Source organism: Thyridium curvatum (assembly GCF_004353045.1).
Source record: "Thyridium curvatum strain D216 chromosome Unknown NODE_105_length_127930_cov_85.615971, whole genome shotgun sequence".
Lineage (NCBI taxonomy): Eukaryota > Fungi > Ascomycota > Sordariomycetes > Thyridiales > Thyridiaceae > Thyridium > Thyridium curvatum.
The window spans coordinates 67,276-81,225 of NW_022156860.1; the positions used below are offsets into that span (position 1 = coordinate 67,276).

General features: G+C 56.4%; 5 protein-coding genes across 5 annotated transcripts; 3 read left to right on the forward strand and 2 right to left on the reverse strand.

Annotated features, from left to right (window-relative positions):
• Positions 1–622: 622 nt before the first annotated feature.
• E0L32_011395 (uncharacterized protein) lies at positions 623–2,194 on the reverse strand (the record flags this gene model as incomplete). The annotated part of the gene is made up of 2 exons (XM_031134120.1): positions 623–1,251; positions 1,312–2,194. The coding sequence occupies 2 exons, from the start codon at positions 2,192–2,194 to the stop codon at positions 623–625; spliced, it is 1,512 nt and encodes a 503-aa protein (XP_031000628.1).
• A 2,186-nt stretch (positions 2,195–4,380) lies between these two features.
• On the forward strand, positions 4,381–5,656 carry E0L32_011396 (uncharacterized protein; the record flags this gene model as incomplete). The annotated part of the gene is made up of 3 exons (XM_031134121.1): positions 4,381–4,765; positions 4,842–5,398; positions 5,456–5,656. 3 exons carry the CDS (start codon positions 4,381–4,383, stop codon positions 5,654–5,656), a joined length of 1,143 nt encoding a protein of 380 aa, XP_031000629.1.
• Positions 5,657–6,088: 432 nt separating this feature from the next.
• Positions 6,089–6,790, reverse strand: E0L32_011397 (uncharacterized protein; the record flags this gene model as incomplete). Its single annotated transcript, XM_031134122.1, has 2 exons — positions 6,089–6,235; positions 6,302–6,790. The coding sequence occupies 2 exons, from the start codon at positions 6,788–6,790 to the stop codon at positions 6,089–6,091; spliced, it is 636 nt and encodes a 211-aa protein (XP_031000630.1).
• A 1,424-nt stretch (positions 6,791–8,214) lies between these two features.
• Positions 8,215–11,334, forward strand: E0L32_011398 (uncharacterized protein; the record flags this gene model as incomplete). Its single annotated transcript, XM_031134123.1, has 10 exons — positions 8,215–8,428; positions 8,494–8,667; positions 8,724–8,734; positions 8,817–9,084; positions 9,150–9,173; positions 9,219–9,338; positions 9,406–9,505; positions 9,557–9,802; positions 9,866–9,968; positions 10,027–11,334. The coding sequence occupies 10 exons, from the start codon at positions 8,215–8,217 to the stop codon at positions 11,332–11,334; spliced, it is 2,568 nt and encodes an 855-aa protein (XP_031000631.1).
• Positions 11,335–12,256: 922 nt separating this feature from the next.
• On the forward strand, positions 12,257–13,673 carry E0L32_011399 (uncharacterized protein; the record flags this gene model as incomplete). Its single annotated transcript, XM_031134124.1, has 3 exons — positions 12,257–12,493; positions 12,600–12,843; positions 12,931–13,673. 3 exons carry the CDS (start codon positions 12,257–12,259, stop codon positions 13,671–13,673), a joined length of 1,224 nt encoding a protein of 407 aa, XP_031000632.1.
• Positions 13,674–13,950: the final 277 nt, after the last annotated feature.

The window sequence follows — 13,950 nt, forward strand, 5'->3', positions numbered from 1 at the left end:
CGCCATAGATTCCAGCCCGGGGATAAGTTGACCTCAAATTTCAGGATAATCTTCATCTCCAAGAGGCCATCCGGGTTGCTATTGTAGACTACGAGAATGGATTACACCTGCGAAGAGCGTATTTGGGGGAGCGGCGGTCTGGAGCGTCCTGAAACTGCCCTCCACGTGGGCGTACAGGGGCACCCGAGTGGGGCAAGTCCGCGCCCAATACCAGTGACAGGCTTAGGTATGTACCGGGATAGAGCCCAGCCTGTGATCAGTGGAGGGATGTCACTCATGATTCACGAATGAAAGGCTTAGGAGACTCTGACACTGAAACGAATTATCCTGTTGTGCATGGCGACCACCAGCGTCGCTGTGCGTGTCCCCATTCCTTCCATTGGTATCTTCACTTTCCATCTATCTGCTAATTTTTGAAATCAAAGTGGAAGCGTCCGCTCCGTCCCGCCCATGCCCAAATAACCCAATTTTGGAATCCCCAGCCGTCTCTGGCAGCCTCGACCCGATATTACATACGTCCTTTTGCCAAGCTCTGACTTGCTTCCCTAGATGCTCGCTCCCGGAGCTAAAACAATGCGTGATGGTATCAAAGAATATGAAGTACAAGATGATGTCTGCGAGATCAAAAGGCCACACCAACACTCGGGGTAATATGCCTAGTATTACCGCCTCCAAAAACGGGCATCCGACCCACTGCCGACGTTGGCGTCTCCTGCTTCGTGACCGGAGAGCTGCCAGGCGACCAGGTAGAAGGCAATGCCGGATCCTCCTCTGTTGTCCAAGTCGAGATTGTAGACATAGTATCGAAGCTGGCTCGCTCAGCGAGCTGCGACGGTGCAATGCACTGGTAAAAACCCTCGTTGCCCGTCACGGGTTTGGGCAGATTCGTAATAGAGCCGAAGCTGTTATCCCTCTGGTGCTGTCCTCCCTCCTCGACGGGGAACAACCAATGAGAGACACGCGAGAAAGACTTCTTCTTCCTTAGAGGTGGCCTGAGAACGAGCGGCAGGGGAGGTGCCAGTGGGATATCCACGGGCATCCCGTTCACCCTCGATGGTGCCTTTGGCGCCCTGGCCTGACGCAACGGGGCTGGAAAGGCGGTCTCATCGTCAACGGCGGGACCCTCGTGGCTCGGCATACCAGTGTTAGGCATCGGCGGCGCCGTATTGGGCCTGTCCGTGCTGAGTCTCTCCGCGAAGGAAGGTGCTGCTGCGGGAAAAGCAGGAATAGATGGCATGGGTTCGAGGTCTCCTGTATCAATGATTAGCATTACTGCTAGTGACTTTCGTCTGGCAAGAAGTTGAGACATACCTAGTCCATGAGCTGTTGATGGTCGGCTGCTGGCGTAGATGCTCTGTCGCTCAATGACCGAGTCAATCTCATCCTGTAGCCGATCTCTCTCGATTATGGCGCTCGCGATACGCTCATAGATCTTGTCGACGCTGGGCGACGTATAGGCTCGAAGTCGAGACCGCGGGGGGATTCTGGGTGGTGTCTCATCTGTGCTCTGGGAAGGCGATGACTGGGGCACCGGCCGCCGCGGCAGATGGAAGGACATGGATGAGTAACTCCTCTCGTGAGCGAGCGTGATGCCATCAGAGTCGAAGCTACCCTGGGTACGTGCAAGTGGGGGAGGCGTGATGGTACGGTCAGGATACTCGAAGTGCGGCAGAATAGGCGATAGGCGGCGTGTGGGCATGTATATACTGAGCTCTATGGGACGGAATGAGCTGGGCCTTCCTCGAGGCTGCGGAGATTGGTGTGAACGCTGGGGGAACTGGAATGATTCTGAATGAATATGGCGAAAATTCGAAGGAGCAGATATCTGCGGCCGGCGCGTAGACGAGGAACGATTCCACAGCCGTCTTCTCGCAGAGAAGAGCCCTCGCCCGTAACCTTTAGCTCTCATCCTCGGAGCCTGCTCCTCGCTATATCCTCTTGCCATCTTCTTCTCGCTTCCAAAAGCCGGCAGTACCGGTGGTGGTGTTGACCTGGGCTGATCCGAGAACACGACACTGCCCTTCTCAATACGCGCGTTGGTCACTTGTGACAGGTGCGACAATCCAAACAGCGAACCAGTAGAGTCAGTCGACCGTCGCCTATCCTCGAGGCATGATCCTAGCGGCGAGCAGCACAGCAGGGTATCAAGCAGTGATGTGTAGGCTTCGGTGAATCGACCAGAGAAGTTCTTCATACTTGAAGCCCGATGGGTTCCTCATAACGAAGTACTGCTAAGAACGAGCGAGCGAGCGACGACCAGCGACGAAGAGGCAAAGGAATAATGAAAAAAAAATGAGAGAACAACCTTTGGTATTAGAGGGATGACGGAGGGCGAATAAGAGTATGAGAGCGGACCAAGGAGGATGGCCGGTACTGAAAAAGAAACGCAGCCAGGACAAAGGGTCCGACTCGACCTACCCAAGACCTGGAATACCTCTGGCCCTTATGACCCAACTTGCCTTAATTCTAAACTCTACACCCACACAATGGAAGATGACGGGGCCCAGCTGAGGACCGCTTGGTCTTTTTTGGGATATGAGATGGTTGACGGTGAGGTTGTCGGGAGCGCGACATGATAGGCTGGCGAGGAATGGCCGACAGCCAGTGGGCGCTTAGTAGACTGGGGTGTGCAAGTCGGAGTGGGTGATTCGGATGGCTGGCGCTACACCACCAGATTGCATGACCCACCAGTCGTGTAAGACGAACGGCGCTGTACAGCCATTCGATGTCTTGGATTTCCTTGGTTCAGGAACCCACCAAGCCTGCTCCTCCGCCCACTCTCGCCCACCACGAGGCTCACGGCTGTGACCTCGCCACGGAAGCCCGACGACGGAGGGGTCTCGTGGGCTGTCGAGACTGGACTCCTGCAGGGCAGCCCGGCTCTGATTGGGGGACGCTGGAAATGAAATAAACAGGAGGGGCTCTTTTGTTTTCGCTTCGCCCTCGTGGCCGGCTCTGAGGCAGCCTCTGCTGTGACAAAGATGCTCCTCTCTGAAACCGACCTCTGCGAGCGGATGCGCCGTCATAGGTCTGCAGCCCCTCGAACAAGCCCAAGGACGGGAGCAGGCACGACGCTTTCAACTCGCAGATGGAGATCCTCCAATCATCCGTCCGTCACAGCCGTCGATGTGCGTGTCGCCCGTTTTATTGCTTCGGATCCGTCATCTTTGGTGCCTTACTCACGCCAGGTCACGACCCCATCTGACTGTGCCTGGCCCCAGCACGCGGAAGTAGATCCTGTCATGCAAGGCACCGTGGCAAGCACGCATTCGTGACGTCGCGATGCGATCTAAACATGCCCGCCACTGCTGTCAAAACAATGCGGGTTCATGTCGTTGATAGGTATACGAGAGTCGGCACATCTGGTTGTTTGTGTTTTTTGGGGGGGACTTGACAGGTGCCACTGCAACGTTGAACTCGCCGGCGGGCGACCTGAAGCAGGCAGGGCGAAGCAAGAGGCAAAGACGGAGAAATTATGTCTCAAGAGTACGAGGTCGCGCCATCCGAAGTGGAGGGTAGTCCTCTTTCTTCGAGTCAGAATGTGGCGAAGGAGGAGAAATCACAAGAAAGAAAGGAGGCAGTTCGGAGAATTTCTTGTCTTTTAACACCCCAGTCAATCAATCCTCTAGCAGAGCACAGACTGAAAACAGGCAGGCAATGGCAATGGCAATGCTTGTTGGTGGCCCTGTTACGGAGTAAATAACGCCAAATCTTGGAGACGGCACTTGCGCTCCTAGAACAGTTTTAGCTCGATATCAGGGTCAACGGGGGTTTTAAAGTGGTTGCATTCAGTATTCCTCCAGTGCTGGAAGTTAGCGCTTCCAGAACCACTACCGAGTGCTCGGAACGCTACAATTTGTTTCAACTATGGTCCCAGTTCTTAATTAAGCTTCAGTTCAAAATTGCTCAATCACTTGATCAAACAAATGGCTGGTGCGGAGGTCTGACAAAGCAGTTTCCGGCTTCCCCCTTGCCAGAGTTGCCAGAGTTTCAGTCAAGCACGGTCTGGTCCTTCCGTGTCAGCACATGCACATGCACGGACCACTGAAAGGGAAAGTCAAAGAGAGGCTAAGAGCTAAGGTAAAGTACATCCCTGCTGTACCCCGTAGGCAATCCCTGGTCCACCAAAATTTGGAGAACACGTCTTCGCCTTTTTGAATTGAACAGCTTGCGGTTTCCGAAGCTGTGCCTGGACTCCAGAGGTCAACCTTGAACCAGGCTTCCACCACGCAACAAACTTGCTCTCCCCTCCATTGCGGCCGCCTAGTCCCTGCATTCCAATCTCTCCGAATCGATCGAGACTTGGTACTCTCCGTCTCATTCGGCCGTGACTTATTTCTAACCCGCGCATTTTGCGATTGTGGTTCGTCCCTGCCCAACATGCAGGCCCCTCCAGGACAGATGCCGCCAGGCATGCCTCGACCCTCGCCGGAGCAGATTGCTGCCATGCAGCGACAGATCGCAGCCGATGCGGAAAAGGCCGGCATGACTGTTCCCCAGTTCATTCAACACCTTCAACAGCGAGCGCGCGAGCAACAAGCCGCCATGCAGGCTCAGCAGCAGCAGCAGCAGCAAGGCGGCGAGGGGCATGACCACGCGCATCAGCATCAGCATCAGCATCCGCCAGCTCAGGGCCAGCAGCAGCCGATCAACCAAAACAACCCTCCGAACCCGCTTGCCATAGTGCTGGCCAACTTTTTGCGAAGCCAGGATCTGAAACCACGAACCGTCATCCTTAATGGGGAGCGGAAGGATATGTTTCGAGGTACGGCTTCAATGCTTGACCACTCTGTGGCGTGCATGGCTGTGAGGACTCTATCCAAGCTAACAAAACGGTACAGTCAAGCGAGCTCTTCGTGCAATTGAGTCTCCGGCCTACGCCAAGCTCCGCCAGAAGCACCCCGACCTGCCCGAGGTCACCGACCGAGCATCTCTCGAGAATACCTTCAAACTCCTGCCGCTCTCCATGCTTGCCCTCCGAGTCCATAAGGTGGACCCGCACGAGGGCCATGACCACGGCCCGAAGAAGGGCAAGAGGGTGAAGGGCCAATGGACCGTGGGCATTACTCCCCAGCAAGAAGCTGGCGACGACATGTACTACGTATGGCTTTACGAGGGTAGCCAGATCATGCGCAAGATCTACGCCGGACTTGCCTTGGTTGCCCTTTTCGCCATCGTCTGCTATCCCCTCTGGCCGCTGAAGATGCGCCAGGGCGTCTACTATCTCAGCTGGGGCTTCCTTGGTCTGCTGGGCCTTTTCTTCCTCATGGCCATCTTCCGCGTTATCCTCTTTGTCGTCACGTACTTCATTGTACCCCCAGGCTTATGGCTCTACCCGAACCTCTGGGAGGACGTATCTTTCATGGATAGTTTCCGCCCTGTCTGGGCATGGCATGATGTAAGCTTATTCCGCGCCAAACAACGACTCCATGATATGTGTGCTAACAGCTTGCAGCCCAACCCCAAGAAGAAGAAGAAGTCCAAGAACTCGTCGGGGTCTTCGATGGCGCATGCCACCTTTGCTGGTTCCACGGGGCAACCGATGCCTGCCGACGCGACCACTACCGCAACCGACACCCAGATAGCTACCGGCCCATCAGCCAGACCTGGTAAGGCGGGCTATGTTGCGCCACAGGTCGAGGAGGACGACGAGTAGGAGAAAGTCGTCACCTCGCATGGTTGGAGAGTGTATGAATGGGGTCACCAAAAAGGAGATGAATAGCTATGATAGACACAAAACTTAAGAGAACAGGGTATTCGTTGGGGCCAATTCGGATTAGTGAAGCAGAAGCATCACGGCGTGTGCTCGACCAGTACCAAGTCCAAGGTGTGGGGGCCTAACTCTCTCAATGGTGACCAGGGCTGGTCTCCAGCGACATCACTGAGCACTGCAATGCAGTAGACGGGCGTTATATTGATCATATGGTCCATCATCAAATCACTTACCGAGAATGATTTGGGGTATCTAATGCCACCGTCCTTCACACCATCCTGAGTCCATTACACTACCCTACTCTCCTCCTGTGATCAGTGTCCAAGTCATAATTTCGAGATTCCCATGCTAGCACCAGAGCACATCGCGGTCATGCTACGCTGATAGATCTTTATAGAATATCGCCTCGTCAAGTTTCTCGCCTGCAAGATTGACTGTGTAGCCCGGGATTTTGCCCACTAATTGGTACGATGCCTTCTTGAAGACCTCTTCCGCGGCGCTCCCGCTCGCCGTCTCGGCTCTCTGTATAGACGTGTCAGCCCACGAAACAAAACATGCACGCCACTTGTGGTGGTTTGACGGCCTCACCAATAGATACCTGCCCCTCCGCGCGGCCTCGACCTCGAGCGCGGCGAGCAGCATCCTCGCGCCGCCTCGGCTGCGGTGCCTGGGGCTGACGAGCAGGGACTCGACGAGGCCGCAGTGGGGGCTCGTCTCGGTGGGCGGCGTGCCCAGCATGACGGCGCCCACGAGCTCCGGGCCCTTGGCGCGGGCGCCCGGCTCGGACTCGTCGAGCAGGATGATGATGACGCGGCGCTCCGCGGCGACCTCGGCCATCTTGACCTTCCACCAGCCCAGCAGCTTCTCGTGGTTGAGCGGCGGCAGGAAGCTGCCCGTCATGCGGTCGTGGGTGATGCAGGAGCCGTGCAGGGCCGCGAGGTAGGGCGTCAGGTGGGCGTGGGCGTCGGGGCTGAAGACGTACGGGCTGCCGGACGGGATGGCGTGGCTGCCGTCGTCGTCGTCGCCGGCGCCGGCGACGGGCGGCGACAGGGGCTCGTCTGTGGGCGGCTGCTGCATTGCTGCTGGGTGTGAACTGCGGAAACGGCCGGCAGAGAGTGGCTTAATGTTGCTGGCCGATCCGACCGGAGAGGACGAAAACGAAGGCAAGGTCCCTCTTTTACTTGGGGTGGTGACGTGCTGTGTATGATGCGGTTCAATTGGCTTAGTTGCGTGTCGCCTCGATCTGAGTCTCTACCTTGGCTTGGCAGTTGCAATGTTGGGAGTCCCTGAGAAATGAAAACCGAGATATGATACAGTTGACCACAGAGTTCAAGGATGCACCTGTACCGCTTCTGGTTTGATTGAGGGTTCAGACAAATTATGATGGAAGGAATCGTGAGTTTCAAGATATGTACGCTGAGCTGACTGCACGCTAAACTAATGCTGCTGTCATGTCGATTTTATGAGGGTACAGAGGTGAGGTGTGAGTTGAAGATCGCCATCCATGTTCCGACTGCTAGCGGCTCCGGAGAGGAGTCAAGCATTTCGGCGCGTGTAGCCGAAGATTCTGGTGGGGAACTTTCGGGCGCCGGCCAAGCCCTGGGTGCCGGCACTCTGATTCATGTCTTGCAATCGTTGGTTGTTGCTTTTTTTCTTCTCTCCCTTACTTCTCCTTGCATCAGCCTCATCTGTAATTTGAGCCTCAATCTTGTTACGCAGTCGCCATTTCTAGGGCCGAGCTCCTTGAATTGCCCGAGTAATATTTTCAACCTCTGGACATCAGAACGCTCGAGCGGGGTCCAGAATGGTTGACAGGAAGTTCATCAGGAGCTATCTCGATGTTAGCAATCGATATCCTTGCCATATCCTTGCCATATCCTTGCCCTGGAACTCGCAAGGGCTATCTCACTACCTAAGACCAATAGACTGGATGCATATTCAACTACTTCTGTGAGCAGTCCGTCAACTAATCTGACCATCACTTGAACGTTCGGGGCAATTGTCAACGTTTTGTGCCACTAATTTGCCCACACCCGCCCACTACATAAGGTAGGTAACTGTAGCCTCATAGCCCTAGATGCATTGGAAGCATCCGTCGATAACCTTGCTTGAATTAAGCCTACCACTCACGGCAGAACCTGGAGGTGAATCATCGCTAGGTCATTTTCAGAGGCACTTATCTAAGCAAAGTGGTAATCCGATGTCAAGTTTGATGCATAGACTCACGAGTGACGCGGCCATTCACCGTTTCACGTTCAGCTGGCCCCTGTACCGAACCAACCCCATTCTCACCCGCGAACTCCTCCACTCGCACCACCCTGGCAGTCCCGGGAACAGTGAAGTTTCAATGCTCACGCAGAGCCTTCTCCTTCCTCTTCTCTTGACCTCTTTCTCATTGTGAGTTTGCTGGCCCTCCATCGCGACCCAGCTTCCCTCAGATCCAAGTGGAATAGAAGCGAGTGTCAAAAACCAATATTCGGGGTGTGCAAAAACGGGTCAAGATGCACTCCATCTTCCTCAAGGTGGAGAGGGGTCTCAACGAGTTGTTTGGAGGCGAGAAACACTCGCACACTCATGGAGACGAGTGCAACCATGCACACCCAGACTCCCACACCACCAACCGCTACCAGTCGTTCGCGCCGCAGACATCGGGACAGCCCAAGTGGTATGTCGACGGATGCTCCTACTTTTGGGCCGTGTCCGAGGCACTTGAGCGTGAGTCTGGAACTCAACATCATATCATGGTTTTCTATGGCGAGTGTTTTCTAAAAGTCCCTCAGGAGCCCGCGAGAGCATCTATATCCTAGACTGGTGGTTGAGCCCGGAGTTGTATCTTCGCCGGCCTCCCGCTCGCAATGAGCAGTACCGGTTGGACAACATGCTCAAGGCTGCCGCCGAGAGGGGCGTTCAGATCAGGGTCGTTGTCTACAAGGAGGTCCCTCAGGCTTTGACCTGTAAGTCTGACACCAGGGACAATATTGACCAAGTCATGTACTGACAGCTCTCCTAGTGAACTCGGAGGTATGTGAGAGAGAAAAGAGGGAGAGCACAGGTGATTCGCTTGGAATTACATGCACTAATCAAGCAAACCTCTTCCTGATAGCATACGAAACATGCATTGGAAGCACTACATCCCAACATCAAGGTGTTCAGACACCCAGACCACCACCCAAGTGGCCATGAGCTTCAAGAGGACCTTGCAGCTGGCTTCAAGGACATGTCGCTGAGAGCCTTCGACCTCTCCAAGTTCTCCCAGGACGCACTGAAGTCCCTCTACGGTACCAGCGACGACGTGGTTTTGTTCTGGGCTCACCACGAGAAGCTCTGTGTTATCGATGATCAGATCGCGTTCATGGGTGGTCTAGATATGTGTAAGCCTCTCCCGAAGTTTGTCATACTCTCTCCCTTCGGAACCAGTCCGCTGATAGATTCATAGGCTTCGGTAGATGGGATACTCAGAGTAAGTCAAGTGATCCCAGCTAAGAAGCGCGAACTGACCTCCCAGGCCACCCTATTGCTGATGCCCACCCTGGCAACTTGGACGCTATTATCTTCCCTGGCCAGGACTACAACAATGCTCGTATTTATGACTTTGAGGACGTGAACAAATGGGAGAATAACAAGCGTGAGTTTCGAACGCGACGCCGAAAAACCTCGCAGCCGAAGAGGACGGCATAAGCTGACCGTAGTAGTCGACCGAACAACGAGCTCGAGGATGGGCTGGTCCGACATCAGTATCAGCCTGACCGGTCCCATCGTCAGCAGTCTAGCAATTCATTTTGTCGATCGATGGTATGTGTGTTTATGTTTCAGATTCTGTCACAAGTACTAACCCCTGGCAAGGAACTACATCTACAGCCAGAAATACTCTACTCGTGATGAGGGAAAGTACCAGTCGCTTCAACCGCCGCCATCCCACGCCCCTCCGCACCGCAGCCTCGGCGGCAGCGATGGGGAGTTCTTCGGCGGGATCCACCACCACTTCTCCCGGCGCATGCGTAGGTTCATTGGCGCTGATGACGACGACGAGCAATCCCGCGAACCTCTTGAAGCCGGGGAGGGCGGTGCCCACATTCAACTTACGAGAAGGTAATGCATTACCCTGCCTTGTGTCTATAGTTCCATTACCGGTGATGCTGATGTCCATCACAGTTGCTGCGAGTGGTCTTCTGGTCACCCGACTGAGCACTCTATAGCTAATGCCTATATTGATGCGATCACCAATGCCCAGCACTTTGTGTACATCGAGAATCAGGTATGTGATGTGCCCTTGACGGTGCCGAGGGGCAGTTGACTGAAACGAGTTTGTCTAGTTCTTCATCACAGCTACCAGTGCGGAGCAGCACCCAGTTGCCAACAAGATTGGTCGTGCTATCGTCGACCGTGTCAAGCGTGCGCACGAGAACAACGAGGCTTTCAAGATCATCGTCATCATGCCCGCCGTGCCGGCCTTTGCGGGTGACCTCAAGTCCGACGGTGCCCTCGGCACTCGGGCCATTATGGAGTTCCAATACAACAGTATCAGCCGCGGGGGTTACAGCATCCTCGAGACCCTGAAGAAAGAGGGCGTTCCGGATCCAAGGATCTATGTCAACTTTTACAACCTGCGCAACTACGACCGCATCAACACCTCTTCGACCATGGGTGAGGCTGAGCGCGTGAGCGGCGTCCCGTACGAGGCCGCTCGCCGCGAGTTTGACGATGCCGTCGAGTCGGGATACGATGGATACAGCCGTCAAGAGACCGAGGGCCATCTCGGCTCCCAGTACCGCCGATACCAGGAGGCGGCTTCTCATCTGCAGGACGACACCTGGGACTCGATTGCGGCCTGCTACATGGCCAACAGCCCACGGCTGGACGAGATGCCGTGGCAGGGCACTCCGGAGTCCGAACTAGACGCCTTCGTGTCGGAGGAGCTCTACATCCACTCCAAGGTCCTCATCGCCGACGACCGCCTCGTCATCTGCGGCTCGGCCAACCTCAACGACCGCAGCCAGCTCGGCAACCACGACTCGGAGATCGCCGTCGTCATCGAGGACCCGAGCCCCGTCGACTCGGCCATGGCGGGCCAGCCCTACACGGCGTCGCGCTTCGCCGCCTCGCTGCGCCGCCAGCTCTTCCGCAAGCACCTCGGCCTCCTGCCGCACCAGGCCTGCGACCAGCCGGGCGACAACTGGTCGCCCTACGCGGCGGGCGGCGCCAACCAGTACGACTGGGGCAGCCGCGAGGACCGGCTCGTGGCGGACCCGCTGTCGGACGGGTTCCGGGCGCTGTGGGAGCGGACGGCGCGGACCAACACCGAGGTCTTCTCCAGGGCGTTCCACAACGTGCCCAACGACGCCGTGCGCACGTGGGAGCAGTACGACGACTTCTTCTCGCGGCGCTTCGTCCTGCCCGGCGCGGACGACGAGGAGCGGGCGGAGGCGGCGCGGCTGGGCAAGGTCGACTACGGGCACGTCGTGCGCGACGAGTTCCCCGGCGGGGTGCACGAGGTCAAGGAGTGGCTCGGCCGGGTGCGCGGCACGCTCGTGGAGATGCCGCTGGACTTCCTCGTCGAGGTGGACGACATCGCCAAGGAGGGCCTATCGCTAAACGCTATCACGGACGAGTTGTATACCTAATCAACCTACCCTAGAGTCGTGTCAAGTAGATGTCTAGGAGTTGAGGTCAGGCACAGTCACATTATGAATAAGCTCGGGACAGCTGGGCTTCAACGTAAGACGGAATCTTTGATAGTCAAATGAATTGAACGACTGGGTCTACGAGTCTTGGGGCCCGCGGTTTGAACGGCAAACGGGCGTTAGGATAGTTGACAGAAGTTCATTAGGAGCTACCTCGATGTTAGCAATCGATATCCTTGCCATTTCGTTTACCCTGGAACTCGCAAGGGCTATCCCACTACCTAAAACTGATGGACTTGATGAATAGACAAGTACTTCTGTTAGTAGTCTCGTCAACTAATCTGACCATCACTTGAACGGGCAACAAGCTGAGTGTCCACTACCGCGGACGAGGGCAGACATGTTGAGATACGATGTTGATAAGAAAAAAAGACTGTTAACAGAAATCACTGAGTAATGAATGAAGCAAATTGGCTGTAGATGGTGAAATGTTTGGTCGGTATTTTGTTGCTTTTGTTGAAGAAGTCCCAGCTTTCAGGCCCCCCCAACTACGTATGCAAGTACTCCGTGCCGCAGCAGACCCACAGTGGAGAGGCGGTTCCTGGAGCTTCATCACCACCAATGCGGATGGACTGGGGACAAGCCACCATCACACGTCACAACTCAACCCGGGCTCCGACCTCTTACTCTCCAGACCCGGACTGCTCGCCGATAACCAGCGTCGCGCGCAATTCTGCTCACTGGATTCAAGAGCGGCCCGACCTTCCGCCCTCATCAGCCATTGCGCAGCGCGCGAAACCACACGGCGGCCCCTAATCCGGCTCTCCGACCGACCGCCGCTTCCAACGCACGAGTCCGCCCGAGCAGCCCCAAATCAACACACTCATTCGAGAGGGCGAGCGCAGGGTAGAGACCAGCAGACATGGCGCCGCGCATCGAAGCACAGGAGATCGAGACGTATTGGAACATCTTCTCGTCCCGGACCAATGGGGGAAAGTACCTCACCGGCGAGCAGGCAGCGCCCGTGCTGAAGAACAGCGGCCTGCGGGACGACCAGCTCGAGAGGGTGTGGGACCTGGCCGACGTCGACAACGATGGCAACCTGGATTTCGAGGAGTTCTGCGTCGCCATGCGCGTCATCTTTGATCTGTTGAATGGGGTGAGTCTCTTGTCGCTGCTCGCACCGGGCAGACACACACACGCCCTTTCCAAGACTCCCGGGGGATGTTGAACGGCTGCTGACGGGTCTTCACCCTATCCTTCAGGAGTACAATGACGTCCCGACAACGCTACCGGACTGGATGGTGCCCGAGTCCAAGGCACACCTGGTGCAAGCCAACAGAGCCATCACCGGCAAGGCGCCACAATTCGAGACGGTAGAAGACGACGACGACGACGACGACTCGCCGGGTCTCAAGGACGGCTTCGAGTGGTACATGAAGCCTGCGGACAAGGCCAAGTACGAGTCGATATACCAGGAGAACAGAGACATGCGCGGCGAGGTAGCATGTGAGTCTCATATACGCTACTGATCCCAGTCCTCTCTTGCGAGTAGACAAAGACACCCCCTTTACTAACGCAGAAGCCTCCATCCAGTCTCCTCCCTCCAAGACCTCTACGAGTCCCTCGACGTGCCCGACACCGACATCCGCTCCGCCTGGAACCTCATCAACCCCTCCGCCGCGCCCTCCATCAACAAGGACGCCTGCCTCGCCTTCCTCCACATACTCAACAACCGGCACGAAGGGTACCGCATCCCGCGCACCGTCCCCGCCAGCCTGCGCGCCTCGTTCGAGCGCAACCAGATCGACTACCAGCTCGACAACCAGCGCACCACGGGATCCTCGCGCTGGGCCACGCGCGCCGACGACGAGACCTCGACGGGCCGCAAGGCCAAGTTTGGCGACCAGTACCTGACGCGCCTCGGCCGCAGCGGCTTCAAGGCGGCCGGCACCGACTTCTCGACCGAGAAGACGGACGACTGGGAGGAGGTGCGCCTCAAGAAGCAGCTGCAGGACCTCGAGGCCAAGATGGAGCGCGTCGAGGCCGACGCCGAGCGCCGCCGCGCGGCGAGCGGCAAGGGAGGCGCCGGGCGCGAGTCCAAGCCCGCCCTCGTCAAGCGCGAGCTCGAGCAGCTGCTCGACTACAAGCGCAAGGAGCTGCGCGAGCTCGAGGAGGGCAGCGGCAAGAGCAAGGAGGGCAGCAGCCTCAAGGGCATCGCCGAGGACCTGCAGACGGTGCGGGAGCAGGTCGACGGGCTCGAGACGCACCTGCGGACGAGGGAGCAGGTGCTCGAGCAGCTGCGGAGGGAGATTGAGGATGAGAAGCTCGGGAGATAAAAAGAGGGGGGAAGGCGCTGATGTTAGATAGAGATGGAGAGCAGGTCAGGCAGACGCACAGGATGAGAAGAGCTGTCATGAAAGCATAATGTATGACTTCAAATATACTAAAGCGCGTTTTCTAAACCTTGTCCTAGATCATCATTATTGACTGACCTGCTCAAGGGGGCGCCCAGATGATCGCGCGGTCTTGTGCCCCTCTACCTTGTTCTTCCTGCATTCTAATTGATATAACGAACGAAGAATACACTGCGCTAAAACAATCGGGGTATTAACG